This window comes from Pelobates fuscus, chromosome 1, assembly GCF_036172605.1.
Source record: "Pelobates fuscus isolate aPelFus1 chromosome 1, aPelFus1.pri, whole genome shotgun sequence".
In the NCBI taxonomy this organism is placed as follows: domain Eukaryota; kingdom Metazoa; phylum Chordata; class Amphibia; order Anura; family Pelobatidae; genus Pelobates; species Pelobates fuscus.
Genome location: NC_086317.1, coordinates 241622949 through 241640694, shown reverse-complemented (window position 1 = coordinate 241640694; position 17746 = coordinate 241622949). Strand labels below are relative to the sequence as shown.

Genomic DNA, 17746 nt, shown 5'->3' with positions numbered 1-17746 from the left:
ACCCTGACAATACCGCGGTCACAGCCCTGCAACCAGGTGCCCGCCGCCATGTGTTGCGGCCCCGGCCTGCGCAGTGTAAGCACCGGGGGGAGCCCAAAGATCAGTTTTCACACTGGGGCCCCAGGGATCATGAGTACGCCACTGGCTAGAACCCATCACACCTAGCATGACAGGGATAATAGAGAGGATTCGGGAAAATTACCTAATGAACAAACTTACAACAATCCAACATAACACCACACAACCCTTAGAAAAATATGGGCTCCCTGGACCTACTGGGGGGACTAGAGCACTACTGGAAGAGAGAGGGTTGTTGGCCTTGCGGCGGAACACAGGTGCATGGAACGTGGATTCTTCAGTTACCGATTACAGCACACTTCTTGGCACGCTTGACGCTGTTTACAAGTTTTATTGATATGTGTTTTGCTTTACTTTGTTCTTGTAATTTTGACTTTAAATATACAAAAACAGGCAGCCATGCAGCTCATACCTTACGGGAAGGGGAATGCAATTGCTAAAACGGTTTCCAGTTTTTCTTTCTGCACCAATGTAATCACTACCTACCGTACATTGAGTAATACTGTGGCCAATTCATGCTTGATATGTAACTGATCTGATGCCTGTGTACATTCCTTGTCCTTTTGGCTGTCCATAAATAAAGAATTTAAAAATAAAAAAAACACTGGAAAGTCAAATGATGTTAAATCTATCTTTACAAGCAAAACAGAAAATTAGGTCTATAGTCTGTTTTTACTATATTTCAGTGTTTTTATGGGCTAATACACTTATAGATGCTGCTTTATTTGCTAAGGTTCACATTATCAATTTGTATTTTGATTTTTAAAGCGCCATTTTTTCACTTGTTTATTATATTTCTATTTTGTATCTTTATAAGCATGCTGAGGCACAGAGAAATCTATTGGAAAAGCAATTGGCTACAACCAGTCCTTTGGGCCATGGGGCACAAGGAATTCATCCCATGGATCAAGGGGACAGGCCAATCCTAGGTGTAATGGGCCCTTCCAGTTTCTAATCATGCTATATGTAGAACCCAGCATTGGAGGGTAGCAGCAGATCACTAGAAAGTAAATCTGACCCTGTCTGTCTGACTCCAATCATTCTTGCACGTACTTGCCTTTTGAATAAGTATATACTGTGCCAGATACTGGTTTATAATTGTAAACGGGAAATATTATTGCAACATGTTGATAAAAAAAAAAAAGAGAGAGAGAGATAACCAACTAATATAACTGGTTACATTGATTGACAGATAGACTTTATCAATGGTTACAATAAATTACTGCCACAAAAAAATCCACACACACAAAACACACTGATGTATTTATTAAACCTCGTTGTCTTGTTATACAAAAATATATTATTTGTTCTACCCCTTCCTGTAACAAAGAGGATCCGGAAGATAAAATAATCATTTAAAAAAAAAAAAAAAAAAAAAAAAAAAGACTTTCATTTGGGACACGAGCATGCCACCCCCGACGCTAGGCAAACCACACCGAATGGTCTAGTCCATTATTCTAATACATAGTTATAATCTTAAAGCGGTAAAACCCGGAAAGCTACAAGACAATGTCACTAGTCATAACTGCTCAGTTCAAAACGCCACCATACCAGTGTCCACATTGATTGTAATAGCTTTCCTAATTTAATGGGCGATACTGAAAATCAAAGACAAATAATTCCAAAACGGTGGGCCGTTGAGCTCCCCCTCATTCATATTGGTTTCGACCATATCCATGCATTATTGCCCCGCCCACTCTTAACTGGTTGGCCAGCGAGCTGTCCGTCTTGTAGTTGGACGGTAGCTCCGTGCTGTGATTGGCTGCGCCGTGACTCATTCTGTGTGACTGTAGACCGGTGAGCAGTAGTGGATTCTCGGCCACGGAAGGAAAATGGCGTTCAGTCAGGGAACAAAGAAGAAAGTGTGCTATTACTATGACGGTGAGTGCGGTAACCCGGCGGGTCGGGGCGGACGGGGTTGTTGCCGGGCCGGGCGGCGGGTGTACTGGGATCCGGAGTGGATCGCAGAGCAGACACTGGGCGGGGTGACCGTGGGGGGGGGGTCATTACACGATGCGGGAACTGGCGGGCAAACTCCCACTGGCGGCACCGGGCAAACTGGCTGCATGGCCGGGTCACACCATGCTGGATAAACGCCGCAACCCGCCCGGGCGTTATTCACTAAACTGTGCGAGGAAACCACCAGCACCACTGCCGGGGCCATCTGTAGGCCATAGAGCGAGTGTGGGATAATGTGACTTATATCACTCACTGCCTGCTCTAAACTAGGGGAACAGCGTCTATAGTACTTATTATTATTATTATTATTATTATTGGATTTGCCATAACCCCCCTTTTAAAGTCATTAATCCTGATTTTTATTTATATGTATATTTCTGTGTGTGTGTATATATATATTAGCACTCAAAGGACTTCCAAATGATAATTAAAAAAACGTCTTTGGTAATACATGTCCAACAAAAATTGAAGTTCCCTATAGGATCGAAACATCGGTCTTCATAATTTGGCCTTTATAATGATCCTATAGGGTCAAAACGTTGATTTTTTTTATTGGACATGTATAAATAAAGTTTTTTTTTTTTTTTTTTTTTTTTTTTGAATGGAAGTCTTTTGAGTGCTGCCAATTATGTTAATATCTGCATGGGTTGCACACACCAAAACCTCATATAATATAACACATAGATTTGATCAATGCCCAGCCATAAATCTATACACAGACGCACACAATGTAATATTTAAACTAAGAAGTAAATGCTCAAAAAGGTTTACGACTGGAGGTGGATCAAATCCCAGCACCCTCCCAAACCTTATGCTAGCCTAAAATGGTTAAATGCAGATAATTACACCACTTGGTTTCTTATTCCCTTGCAGCATTGCCCTGCTAGTCACTCACTCTTCACTCATTTCTAACATTCATACCATAACAACATGAAGCATTAATATGAACTCTGTAATATCAGCCTTATCTACATAGTACACAGCAGCAATTAGCCATTCACATCACCAAATTCATGTCACCCTAGTCAACTCTATGGCAACACAGGTGCACCTATAACACATCCCAATGGCATTCATATCATTGCCCATTAGTAACCAAGTGGCAAACACATTGATCGTTCACCTCCCAATCAATCATCACAATTGCTTATAAGACCCGATTTTCAATAATGTAATGTCTTTTCCAAAGACAAATATGGCAATAATATTGCATAAACAACCATTGATCCCTAGCATTACCAATGGCACCCCACCACCTGTGGTACTCATATCATCTGCAACACCCAGTCACATCACATTTAGGTACAAATAGCCAAATTCCACCTCATTGTTCCCAGGCAGCAATTGAAAGGATATGCTAAGCAACAAACTCACTAGAGCTCAGTGTAATGGTCATAATGTTTAGAGTCTATAGGCACATGGTTTAATGGCAAACTATTTAGAAATGTTTTGACAAAATAAATGTTATCCACTGCATCCAGAGGCTGTCTCCGGAGCTGTGTTGGGAATATGCCATGTAAATTTACTCGTGGATAGTAGTGATTGGATGAGTGTGCTTGGGCGACTTTGCTAATATTCATACAACACTGGGCAAAAAGCTGATGGGTTCTTGAAGGATGTGAGAACGGGGATATCAAGCCCAAGAGGTTACATTCAAACTATAAAAGTTTATTAGTTCTGTTGTCTAGATTGTCTAGAGTACTGTCCCTATGTTTTAGACTTGTTGGGGGAAACAAAATGTGTTAAACCGTGCCAAAAGATAATGTATAAGAAAAAACAATGTTTAAAAAAAACTTAGAGGTCCAATATTATGCTGGTATATGGTAACCTCCGAATAAAACCAAATAAGATAATAGTGCAATATGTCACATGAGTTTTAAAACCCAATAGAAGACTCACTCACACTCTCTAGAGCTACAAAGAGCTCTGCTGTTTAGCGTATTCCTTGTATTATGTATCCAATTTTCAACCTCCATGTAGGGAGGGATCAGAGGAAAAGAACCAATGTCACAATATATATTGTAAGCAATATTAGATATATAAAAAAGCAGGTATCCTACTTACAATTTTCAGAGCAATAACGTATGCTTATGGTGGTACAATCCCCATCTGGGATGTGCAGTAAAACAGCAGCAGGGTAAAAAAAAATATTGATTATTAAATAGCAGTTAAGCTGTATTAATAAAAAAAAAAAGTTGCATAAAGCTATAGTGCTCCAGTCCCCACTTGACGTGTTTTACCCAGATTGGACTTCTTCAGAATGTCCACACTTCTGAAGAAGCCCATTCTGGGTGAAACGTGGCATGGGAGCTGGCTGCCTGCAGTGGCAGTAATCTGCCTGCATCTCCTCTCTGCTCCCTCGCGCTGTTTAATGATGCCGGGAGACGGAATATGACGTCACTCTGGCAACACTGCAGAGGGCGTGAGGGAGCAGAGAGGAGCTGCAGGTAGATTACTGCTCCCTCGCGCTCAGGAAGAGAGAGCAGCCCCACTGGACCCTACGGAAAGAACCACTTGGCTCTCCCAAAGGTAGCGATGCTGTGTGGATTTCAATTAAAATAAAAAAATCGCAGTTTGTCTGTCAGGGAGTGTGTATCTGTGTCTGTTTTAGGTACTTTCCCCCAACCTCCAATCGCACACAAAAGGTGTTCTAACTCACCTTTTTTCCCATCCTGTGCCAGTTTCGTTATGGCTGGTCTTGCCTCCATGGCTAAAATAATCAGTCTTTTATGATCTCTGTTTAGTGAGGATATTGCGCTTGTGCAGGAAAAACAATGTGGCAATAAGCATATCCTCATAAAGATGCATTAAATCAATGCATCTCTATTGGTAACATCTATCACTTCCATACAAAGTGTGGCGATGCAGAAAATAGGTGCTGCACAATGTCCAGCACTGACCAAGTACTCTCTCTAATGGCATCTAAGTGACGGTTACTAGACCGTAATGTAAACACTGCCTTTTATCTGAAAAGGCAGTGTTTGCATTGAAAGGTCTGCAGGTATAGGCTATAGACACCAAAACTACATTAAGCTGTAGTGGTTCTGGTGTCTAGAGTGTCCCTTGAAGGGATTCTGTAGTGCCAGGAGCACAAAGCCTCTTTCCTGGCCCTAAAGATTCCTAATGCAGTCCCGCAGCACTGAATCCAATGGCAATGTCCTTCAGTGCTTGGTCAGGCTCCGCCCACACTCCTCTCCCGCCAACAGCCTGCATGGGAGACCTAATGCGCAGCCATGGCCTGCTCGCATGAGGATTTTCCCATAGGAAAGCATTATTCAATGCTTTCGTATGGGGATTCCTGTGACGCTGGATAGATGGCGTGAGGACGTCCAGCTTCGTTTAAAAGACCAAAAGTTGTCTAAGCACCCAGAAGTCCTCTACTGGCTGTCTGGTAGACAGCCACTAGAGGAGTTAACCCTGAGAGGTAATTGCAGTTTCTCAGAAACTGCAATAATTACCACTGTAAGAACATGGGACATTGCACCCAGACCACTTCAATGAGCCTAAATGGTCTGCGTGCCTACAGTGTCCCTTTTAAGAATTGCATTTTTCTCCTTGAAAATTAAACCTAAAATTTGTTTTTCAAAAAACAGGCTCCAAACTTTTTTTTAGCTGGCTCCTAGGTTCTAAACAAACTTTGTCAAGTCCTGCACTACAGAAGTTTCCATGGTTATTAAAAAATAAATTGCTGTTTGTGTCTTAAGTGGAGGCCTGGTTCCTTTAGAGACATGACTTTCTTGATATTCTATATCGTCCTAAGTTGTTGACCAATTAGAATACACATTAAAGCATACAACCGTGTAATCTCTATAGACAAATCATTGCATTTGACTGGTTTTAAAGTTTTATGGCATTCAGCATTATCATGGGCTTTTATACCTTTCTTTCCTAGTTGGGAAGTGGAATGGCGCACACGTTCAGATAATGCTGACGTGCATAGATGGCACAAATAAATTATCACTGGTAGGAATGTTGTCTTAAGAACACTTTGTTAAAACTTCTTGGCATATAAACCGATGGTTGGATGTCATACCCATTTTGCAGTCTAAATGACTCTTCCAGGAGAACACCACTTGCTTGCCTCTGTATTGCCAACAGCCGTGTTGACTTTAGCTTTGAAAAATTACCTTTTCGTATTTGAGCATGGCGATGCCCGTGGCCAAGTAATTTTATTTAACGACATTCCTGCACTGTGTTCTAAAATCTAATGAAAACCTTTTCCAGTATAGAGGACCTTGTTACAGAGGCAAAGGTGGTAGACCATATACACTGCTCAAAAAAATAAAGGGAACACAAAAATAACACATCCTAGATCTGAATGAATTAAATAATTTTCTGAAATACTTTGTTCTTTACATAGTTGAATGTGCTGACAACAAAATCACACAAATTTAAAAATGGAAATCAAATTTTTCAACCCATGGAGGTCTGGATTTGGAGTCACACTCAAAATTAAAGTGGAAAAACACACTACAGGCTGATCTAACTGATGTAATGTCCTTAAAACAAGTCAAAATGAGGCTCAGTAGTGTGTGTGGCCTCCACGTGCCTGTATGACCTCCCTACAACGCCTGTGCATGCCCCTGATGAGGTGGTGGATGGTCTCCTCCCTGACCTGGACTAAAGCATCTGCCAACTCCTGGACAGTCTGTGGTGCAACGTAACATTGGTGGAGACCTGATGTCCCAGATGTGCTCAATTGGATTCAGGTCTGGGGAACGGGCGGGCCAGTCCATAGCATCAATGCCTTCGTCTTGCAGGAACTGCTGACACTCTCCAGCCACATAAGGTCTAGCATTGTCTTGCATTAGGAGGAACCCAGGGCCAAGGGGTCTGAGGATCTCATCTCGGTACCTAATGGCAGTCAGTCTACCTCTGGCGAGCACATAGAGGTCTGTGCGGCCCCCCCAAAGAAATGCCACCCTACACCTTTACTGACCCACTGCCAAACCGGTCATGCTGGAGGATGTTGCAGGCAGCAGAACGTTCTCCACGGCGTTATCAGACCCTGTCACGTCTGTCACATGTGCTCAGTGTGAACCTGCTTTCATCTGTGAAGAGCACAGGGCGCCAATGGCAAATTTGCCAATCTTGGTGTTCTCTGGCAAATGCCAAACGTCCTGCACGGTGTTGGGCTGTAAGCACAACCCCCACCTATCGACGTCGGGCCCTCATACCACCCACATTTGTGACCTGCTGGAGGTCATTTTGCAGGGCTCTGGCAGTGCTCCTCCTGTTCCTCCTTGCACAAAGGCGGAGGTAGCGGTCCTGCTGCTGGGTTGTTGCCCTCCTATGGCCTCCTCCACGTCTCCTGATGTCCTGGCCTGTCTCCTGGTAGCGCCTCCATGCTCTGGATACTACACTGACAGACACAGCAAACCTTGCCACATCTCGCATTGATGTGCCATCCTGGATGAGCTGCACTACACAAGCCATTTGTGTGGGTTGTAGACTCCGTCTCATGCTACCACTAGAGTGAAAGCACCACCAGCATTCAAAAGTGACCAAAACATCAGCCAGGAAGCATAGGAACTGAGAAGTGGTCTGTGGTCATCACTTGTAGAACCACTCCTTTATTGGGGGTGTCTTGCTAGTTGCCTATAATTTCCACCTGTTGTCTATCCCATTTGCACAACAGCATGTGAAATTGATTGTCACTCAGTGTTGCTTCCTAAGAGGACCGTTTGATTTCACAGAAGTGTGATTGACTTGGAGTTACATTGTGTTGTTTGTGTTCCCTCTATTTTTCTTTGAGCAGTGTACATTTAAATAGGGATCATTTTGCAATGATAATTAAGCAGGCTGCAAAACATACTCCTAGGTGGTGCTTGTGTAACATGAGTGCATATTGCATTGGTAGAAGTAGGGATCGACCGATGTATTTCAGGCCGATGGCATATAACTTGCCGATATTCTGTACATTTACCATTTTGAAAAAATAAACTATTTCTAAAGGTAAATGCACAAAATATACATGCCACATGTAGTGGATGCAGTGTGTTTAGACAGGGGAGCTGTGTTTGTTTGTGTAGTGGATGCAGTGTGTTTAGACAGGGCAGCTGTGTTTGTTTGTGTAGTGGATGCAGTGTGTTTAGACAGGGGAGCTGTGTTTGTGTAGTGTGTGTGTGTGTGTGTGTGTGTGTGTGTATGTATATATAATGAATGGTGTGTGTGTGTGTGTGTGTGTGTGTGTATATATATATATAATGAATGGTGTGTGTGCGTGTGTGCCATTCCCTGGTGGTCCAGTGGCATGTATTGAGCAGTGGGAGGGCTGGCAGCAAGCGCTTACTTACCTTTACTTCAGCTCCCTGTGTAAATCTCGCGGTCTGTGTGCCGCGCTGAGAGTTGCCATGGTAACCCGTGGCAACGCTCTGCAGCTGCGGGACTCGCAGGATGTATAAAGGGAGCTGCTGGGAAGGTAAGTAAGCACTTGCCGGCCCCCCCAGGACCGCCGGGCTTGTAATGGGCTCAGCGGTCCTTTTATATATTATCGGTATCTCTATTCGCCGATACCAATATTGCCGAAAATACAGAATATCGGTAAAACCGATAATCGGTCGATCCCTAGTTAGAAGGAAAACTTACTCAGTGGTATAATCTCAAGTGTCAAGCATTTTTTTATTTTTTTTAACAAACCAGATATATATATATATATATATATATATATATATATATATATACTCTATACTTTTTATATTTAAAAAAACATTTTAATGAGCTCTATTTATATATATTTTTTTAAATATTTTTATTTATTGCAGGTGATGTAGGAAACTATTATTATGGACAGGGACATCCCATGAAACCACATAGAATCCGTATGACGCACAACTTACTTCTTAACTATGGCCTGTACCGCAAAATGGAGATCTACGTAAGTAAAGGGACAGGGGAAATAATATACTTCATGTAAGAACCTTATAAGTTGGAATTTCATTCCTTTTTTTTTTTTTTTATACATTTTTATTTGAAAAAAACATTTCATAAGAGACAATACAAAACAATAATGTACATACTAATGGTAGGAAACATTTCTTCCATTTGAGGAATATAGCAGTGGAAATTTTCCTTACACATTTCACTAACCAAAAACAACACAATACATTTAAGTTGCATATCTACAAATACAAGACAATGCAACAGGGGAGAGAGGAGAAAATGCAGGTCGAGCAAAACTGTCTATTATCCAAAGTATAAACGATCTAGCAATGTTTCACTTTAAGTTTGTAAGGAAATTAGTTTTGACAGACACTTTATTTACTGAAAGCTCTATTTATTAATCCGTTCCCAACACTTCATCCCAACAATTACTTTTTTTACTTATTTTTTGTTTATTCAACATTAATTCCATTTTGATCTGTAACTTAAGCTGGGAAGTTGGAATTTCATTCTACTGACATTTGTAAAAGATTTCACTGGCATTGGTTGTAGAATGGACAAATATAGGCCACTGTTTTTGTTCTCATCATGCTTGTGAATCTACCAATGATGGAAATTCTGCCAAGAATTACGAAGAAAACATGATGAGGTCAAATGCAGCCGTTACCAGCTATTGGATGGCACACTTAACTTTTTTGTTTTTTGCCACAAGTGTATGGATTGTTTTGTTTGTATCTTTGGCACACACATTGCCTATATGGCACACATAGTAAATGGAAATATTCTCTGAGTTCATTTTAAATGTTTCGATTGGTATTTTCAGTGAAGATTTTAGAGAGTTGCATAAAAAAAAAAATACTAGGTGTTATGCACCTAATGCATTGACACATTTTAGCAGGTGTACAAATATGTAATTTGTTACACTTCTCTATGCCACTGACAGGGAAAACACAAATGGATGTCCATCCTCTATTGTTTTCAAAATAACATTGGGTAAACTATCCCAAAATGCTTGGTATGTAGCAAATTTAGCTATTTTTGAAAGTTTCAGTAAGCATTTGAAGGTTGACTATGTGACTGTTCAGTGTTCACCATAGATGCAAAGGAAGCCAGCTTCATGTACTTTTTATATTGTATTTGTACATTCATATGATTTTTACAGCACAATGTATACATTTTAAATGCTTACTCCATGCCACCCATTAACACTTTATTTTTATTTATTTTTTCAAGTGGTACTTGAAGTCTGCATGTGTAGGAACTCTTCTTTCGGCATTGTCTTAAGCCAGCCCAGAAGGGATGGCAGTGTTTTTTTTTTTTTTTTTTTGTTTTTTTTATTTATTAAAATTTATAGTCAAAATAAATAACTTTGAAATTTGAATTGGATGGTTAACTTTATTCACTAATAACAAACATCTGTACCCTTACCACAGAGACCTCACAAAGCAAATGCAGAAGAGATGACAAAATATCACAGTGATGATTACATCAAATTTCTACGTTCAATCCGGCCAGACAACATGTCAGAATACAGCAAGCAGATGCAAAGATGTGAGTATAGATGGATAACGTTTATGATTCTTCAGTATGTGTTGGAAAGCTAAGTCTGCCTGAAAGCGAAAAAGCTATAGATTCCTATTCACACATGTTTGTCTTTCCTCAGTTAATGTTGGAGAGGACTGTCCTGTATTTGATGGCCTATTTGAATTCTGCCAATTGTCAGCAGGGGGATCTGTGGGTCAGTATCTGTTCGGTGAATTTTTTTGCCAAAAATCAAAGTTTTATTATGGTGATATGATAGACTTGGAAACTTACACACAATTTCTAATATTTTTTTGTTTTTACATGTATTTAATGTATTCTGCATCTAAACATGTAGGGCCTTGATTACCCTCAACCTTCACATAGCTTTATTGCTATATTCCCATGTTATCCTTCTAAACTTGATGATTACCTCATCATAGAGAAACGCTGTGCAATGTTTACTGGTAGGGAATGAGCAGCTATTCCCTGCTATCTGAGGGACATCTTAATTTACATCAAAATAATTTCTTCATCCTTCACAAATTCAAAAGACACTGCTCTGCATTTGAGATCCAATATTTGCCTGTTATGGGGGGGGAAATATTTGGAGGCGGAGTCCTCTCATGTATTCTAACATTTAATTTCTTATGTTTGCAGCAAGTTCTGTTAAACTGAACAAACAGCAGACAGACATTGCAGTGAACTGGGCAGGTGGCCTTCACCATGCCAAGAAATCAGAAGCTTCTGGATTCTGTTATGTGAATGACATTGTCCTTGCCATCCTGGAACTGCTGAAGTATGTATATACCATGTATTTTCCAGCCTTTGCTGTGACACAACATTAATTTGTCCTAGTTTCTTTCTTTTCTAATGTCCTTGTTTACCTCTTTTACAGGTATCACCAACGGGTTCTGTATATTGATATCGACATTCACCATGGTGATGGCGTTGAGGAAGCATTCTACACAACTGACAGAGTCATGACGGTCTCTTTTCACAAGTATGGCGAATATTTTCCTGGCACTGGAGACCTGAGGGTGAGTAAGATTTTGGGGTGTTGAAAGGAAATCTAATTTTGATTCATAATATACAAAATGATTTTGTAGAGGGTTTTTTTTTTTTTTACTTTTTGTAAATGTATCAGTATACTGAATGCAAAGATTATCAGTAGCATGTTGCTTGGTTTTTGAGTTGACTCTGAGCCCAGAAAAGAATCAAAATCCCTTTCCAATGGGAAGTGAAGAGTGCAAATAAAATTATCCCTCCTACTTTAAATTGTCATACCCATTGTAACCTTTTTATTCTGTTTCTGAGGTTATTTTAATTTATTTTAAACTGTGTAAGAAATTCCTGGTTAGGCTTAAATGTATTGTTTTTATAGTGATCTGTATCATTTCTTCTCATTCTTCTCTGTCTTTAGGATATAGGAGCTGGGAAGGGAAAATACTATGCAGTAAACTACCCCTTAAGGGATGGAATTGATGATGAATCCTACGAAGCCATATTCAAACCAGTAAGTTCCCTTCAGTACGGAAAGAATGTGAATGTGAATGCTCTGTTGTACACGTCTCATAAAAGTTTTTGTTTGGCAGGTGATGTCAAAAGTAATGGAGATGTATCAGCCCAGTGCCGTGGTTCTGCAGTGTGGGGCTGACTCCTTATCTGGTGACAGACTTGGCTGCTTCAATTTGACCATCAAAGGTAAATTACAGGGATTTGTTTATATATTGATAATGGGAAAGTAGGCATGGTGGGTCTATTAACTAAATGGTGATTTGAGAATTGACTTGAAATATGTGACATTCTCCATGGCTCCAGTACAAAAGAGCCCATTATCAAGTCCACACACAGGTAAATATGAGATCACTGCATAGTCGGTATACTATGCGAAGTATGATATTCCTGGTCTGTTTATTTTCAAGCTGAAAAGAGGGGCAACTCCTTCTCGTGCTCTTTAGAACTTTTTTTTTTTAACCCCTTAAGGACACATGTGTGACATGTCATGATTCCCTTTTATTCCAGAAGTTTGGTCCTTAAGGGGTTAATATACCGTATATACTCGAGTATAAGCCAACCCGAATATAAGCCGAGGCCCCTAATTTTACCCCAAAAAACTGGGAAAACTTATTGACTCGAGTATAAGACTAGGGTGGGAAATGCACTAGCTACTGGTAAATTTCTAAATAAAATTAGATTAGATCCTTGGTGGGGGGTTGGGCAATTTTTTTTTTTTTTTATTTTTTTTATTATTATTATTTTAATAATTTTTAATAATTTTTTTTTAATTTAATTATTATTATTTTTTATTTATTTTATTTAATTTTTTTTTTCGTCCCCCCCTCCCTGCTTGATACATAGCAGGGAGGGGGGCTCTCCTTCCCTGGTGGTCCAGTGGCATTGGCAGTTCAGTGGGGGGGAGGGGGCTGGCGGAGAGCACTTACCTCTCTTGCAGCTCCTGTCAGCTCCCTTCTCCTCCGCGCCGGTCCGTGCAGCTTCCTCTGTCAGCTCACACTGTAAGTCTTGCGAGAGCCGCACTGGGACTTACACTGAGACTTACACTGGGAGCTGACAGAGGTGCTGAACGGACCGCCGCGGAGGAGGAGAGAGCTGACAGGAGCTGCAGGAAAGGTAAGAGCTCACTGCCAGCCCCCCTGTCTGTTTCATGGCAATGTAAATTGCCATAATACAGACAGTGACTCGAGTATAAGCCGAGTTGGGGTTTTTAGCACAAAAAATGTGCTGATAAACTCGGCTTATACGCGAGTATATACGGTAAGTCTTTAAACGATCTAATACAATTTCTTATCTGCCCTCTATATTCTCTCTGTGCCATTTTATTTACAGCATATTTAATTTCTCTTGACTAATTTTCCTGAAAGCAATAATCACTATATATTGGTTAATTCCCCTTTCTCATGGTGATACTGTCTCATTACAGTGTTAAAATGAAATGTTTTTTTATAATGGTGTTCTAACCAGCTTAGGTGTTCTATTCTAAGATTTTCTGATGAGCCTTAATTTATTCTTAGGTCATGCCAAGTGTGTGGAATTCATCAAGACCTTCAACCTTCCTCTGCTAATGTTGGGTGGGGGGGGTTATACAATCCGAAATGTGGCTCGTTGTTGGACGTATGAAACCGCTGTGGCATTGGATACAGAGATCCCCAATGGTGAGTCTACCCCTATATCTCTCCTAATTTGATAAGTAGACCTAATACAAAGTCACTTGTGTAAGACTTGAAGTTAAAGTTCTCTGTAGTGTATTGTGCAGATGGCCTGTTTTTAGCAGAGCAAAACCACTTTTTCATTTGAGGATAAAGGCAGTAAACTAAACTGAGATTGAGCTAATAATGTAGTGCCACAAAAGACACTTCAATTTGCAGATAACTTCCATGCTTTCTTCCAAACTGCTCTTTGTCTGGATACTCAAATTCCTGATCACACATCTTGGTAAATTATCAGTAAAATATGCTTCAAATTGTTCTTCCTCAAATACTTGGACTGTTATAATCATATTAGTCTTTTAGCATTCATATATCAATTGTTTAATTTTGTGCTTTACCTCTTTTGTTCTTAGAACTGCCATATAATGATTACTTTGAATACTTTGGACCAGACTTCAAGTTACACATCAGTCCATCAAATATGACCAACCAGAATACGAACGAATATCTAGAAAAGATCAAGTAAGTATATGGAGATGGGAGCTGTTGATTTAATTTAGTGCCATCTGTAAATCTGTTGTGGGCTCAGTCTCATCGTGTGTCTTTGTCTTTCAGGCAACGTTTGTTTGAGAACTTGCGCATGCTCCCACATGCACCTGGAGTCCAGATGCAGGCAATCCCTGAGGATTCTGTACATGATGACAGTGGAGATGAGGATGACGATGACCCTGATAAACGAATTTCCAGTAAGAAACAATCCATGCGGTAGAGCAAAGATGTGTGCTTACAGCCTGGTACCATACAAGTTACTTATTCTTTGTCTTTTCAGTTCGTTCATCAGATAAGCGGATTGCATGTGATGAGGAGTTCTCAGATTCTGAGGATGAGGGAGAAGGTGGCAGAAGAAATGTGAGCAATTTCAAAAAAGCAAAACGTGTCAAAACAGAGGAGGAGAAAGATGTAGAAGACAAAAAAGGTAACGATTTATTTCTGCATCTCAGTCACAGGTCCTTCACTGTAATCATTTTAGTCCTGGTAAATTATCCTTGTTAGTATGATTGTTAGTGTAAAGGTTACCTTTCAGGGTACATACAACCTGTGCTCCTATTTTTGTTGTTTGTAGATTTGCTAGCAAATGTATAGTAACCACCGTAGGATTTGCAGTCGACTTTAATATGCGTGCACATGAAATTGGTGTTGAAAAGAACCTTGAAATGGCGCAGTGAAACATTCTTCAATAAGGATGACACATGAGGCAGTGCCACAGAATAAATAGATAAGTAGGGTCACTGAGAGACCATAAACTGAGTGGTCGTACCTCAGTGGAAATCAACACTGATTTTTATCAAGATATGATAAGAAAAAAAAATGTACACACAAACTAGATGATACCACATTTGCACTGTAGCGAGAGCAATTGATGTTGAGCAAAATGTGTAGATTGCATTGGAGGAAGTCTCATTCGATTCCAAAATGTATTTTTGTTTGTATCTATAAGTGATATAACGATATTTCAATTAAATTATAATGGAACTCATTTGCAATTTGAGTGACTGATTGCAGGGACACAACACAGTCTGTTTTTTTGTTTTTGTTTTTCTAATAAACTATACTTTTTTTCAGACGGTAAAGAAGAGGAGAAGCTTAAGGATGAGAAGACTGAGGCCAAACGGTAATAAAATAAAATGTGCTTTCTGGTTCCCAGTGTTGAACTTGCAAGCTGGATATGTTTTGTTTTTCCTGTGGTTCATGGCTCCATTGCTGACAAGACCATCTTTCCTCAAATCATCCTACAGGGTAAATGAAGAGACCAAATCAGCCTGATGCCCCCCTTTTTTTTTTATTTTTTTTTTGGTGAAAGTATTCCCACGACCAGGTGATCCTCATGGTTTTATATTTTATATATTATTTGTACAGAAACTCTTATATAAAATATAAAGACCCGGACCGGCTAAATTATTTCTCTCCAAGAGGCTGCAGGAGGAGGGACGAATAAGGATTGATAATACTAGCAGGAGATTTTTTTTTTTATCTGTTTTTTTTTTTTTTTCTGGTTTGTTTTTATTAGTGGGCAGGAGAGGGGACTGTTATATCCTGCAAATCTTGCTCTACAATAGAAGTTTCCCTGCTTCGCCACTTTTTAATACGAGGATATTCAAACCCCATTTTATTTTGCCATTTCTTAATGTGCCTCTGTAACAAACTGTGGTACAATTTATTTATGGGTATATCCCTACCTGCCCGGTGAAAAACACACTCCTGATGTTCAGACAGCTCTGCTTTAATAGATGGGAGGAATAAATACATCTTGTGCTCAGGATCCAGGCGGTCAAAGGGTGGGGGGGACTTGGCCGTCTTCCATTTGGGGGAATAACCATATCCTCGCAGGTTAGGGGGAATGCAGGTCCCCATAACCTTTCAGGGATTCCCTATTGGGGGTGATGCTGCTAACTCCTCACATGTCATGAAACAGATGTAAACAATGAGAGGAGGTGTGGAACACTGTTCAGCAGTTTCGTCATGTGGTGGGGATGCAATTTTGATTTCTACATATCTTACAAGGGGAGTGAAAGGATTTGTTGAGGGATAAAGATGTAGGGTTTTTATGTCAATTATTTTTTTTGGGGGGGGGGGGATGGTTTTCCTTGATGGTTCATTTGTGGAGCAGCTTTGTAATAAAAGTTATACAACAGACATTGTGTTTAAATTAACCAATTATAATGTGTAGTATTGTACTACAATAATGTTAATGTGTTAATTGTGTACACATGTACTTTCAGACCTCAAGAATAATAGGGACAGTATTTATTATATATCAAGTGTAGACATTAGTAGCCGTAAATAGGAGTCTAAGTTCATGGTTGGCTTTTAAAAGATGTGTGCCAAGATCAACCCAAGTTGTCATTTTGCTGCACTCATAATATCGGATTGCCCACCCAAGTCTGTAAAGCGTAAGTGTGTGCGTATAATACATACCACCTGTTCTTCACTATACAGGAAGATCCAACGTCTTACAGTTGTTACATCTATACATCTGTGCTTTGTGACCTTTTTGCTTCTCCTCTTTTTTCAAGTAGGAAGCTACAGTGAAAAACATTGACCTACATCCATCAAAACTCGTTGTTTCTGTGTGTACTCATTATAGTCATTGATCTGACTAGTACACCAAGTAAAACAAAACAAAAGTGTTTGAGTAAGCTAGAGCTATTTTGGAATTTTTGGTTGTCTGCAGTTTCTTAAACTGAACTATTTTACCTAACATTTAAAAAAAAAAAAAAAACACGGAGGCTGTGATCAGGCCCTGTTGCTTTTCTGTGTCACTTTAGTTTTCAAATATGACTGCTTGCATATTTCAAGTTGCTCTAGAACAAAATATTTTCCAGCAAGGAATACTATTTCTTAATCTCTCATGTTTTGGCAGTATTTATACATCAAAGTAACAATTAAGTCTGATGTAAGACATTCCACCATTTGGCTGTGCATTTCATTTTTCACAATGCTTTTCAAAAGCCATTTACCTTGTCACGGAGGCTGTAGAAGGTGGACAAGCCATCACTGTATGGTAAGGTTCCACACAGAAATGCTAGTGCTACTACTCGTAATTTATAACGTGATTAATAAACCCTTCTTGGTAAGTTTAAATATTTACAAAGTACGACTTGTCAGTCCATTATCTATTGTATTGATATAGTCAGAATTCATGTTCCTTTGCTGTTTTGCATGTGTCTACAGTTTCATTTACTTACAATAAGAGAACATCTGCGATTGATACAGCATAAAAAGAAGTGGGGTCATGTGTATATTAGCCACATCTTTATGGGCAGTCTTGTCATGTGTAGACTGATATTCGTTATACAATGTTATGAAATAACAGGAGCAAAACATTTTCTGTTCTATTTAAGAAATGGCACCAAACCCGTGAGTTTGTATAGGTTCTCCTCGTCACATTTTTGCTCCATTTTGTCATTACTTGTGTTTTTATTAAACACTGTACAATGTTGTGCAATAGCTTGCCCCTTCATAAATAAAATTATATACCACTCCTGCAACCCTATTCCCTCCTTACTTGCACCAACACACAATAATTTTATATTTCAGTCCCCTCCTGACCATATCTACTTCTTTATGCCCACAGTCAG

The 17746-nt window shown here is 39.8% G+C and overlaps 2 protein-coding genes across 2 annotated transcripts in view; one reads left to right on the top strand and one right to left on the bottom strand.

Moving 5' to 3' along the window:
• BSDC1 (BSD domain containing 1) overlaps positions 1-17746 on the bottom strand; it is a 427812-nt gene that overhangs the window by 232742 nt on the left and 177324 nt on the right. The gene's annotated exons all lie outside the window — the stretch shown is intronic.
• HDAC1 (histone deacetylase 1) lies at positions 1851-16723 on the top strand. The gene is made up of 14 exons (XM_063455995.1): positions 1851-1959; positions 8802-8914; positions 10353-10470; positions 10583-10657; positions 11101-11239; positions 11339-11480; positions 11864-11956; positions 12036-12144; positions 13473-13613; positions 14021-14129; positions 14223-14353; positions 14437-14583; positions 15231-15279; positions 15404-16723. The coding sequence occupies exons 1-14, from the start codon at positions 1911-1913 to the stop codon at positions 15429-15431; spliced, it is 1443 nt and encodes a 480-aa protein (XP_063312065.1). The 5' UTR covers positions 1851-1910; the 3' UTR covers positions 15432-16723.

Excerpts from the sequence above, each read along its gene's own strand:
- HDAC1 (XM_063455995.1), top strand. The coding sequence starts at position 1,911 with ATGGCGTTCAGTCAGGGAACAAAGAAGAAAGTGTGCTATTACTATGAC. Across the intron at positions 10,471-10,582 it reads CAGCAAGCAGATGCAAAGAT|TTAATGTTGGAGAGGACTGT; the intron begins GTGAGTATAGAT and ends GTCTTTCCTCAG. Across the intron at positions 15,280-15,403 it reads GAGAAGACTGAGGCCAAACG|GGTAAATGAAGAGACCAAAT; the intron begins GTAATAAAATAA and ends ATCATCCTACAG.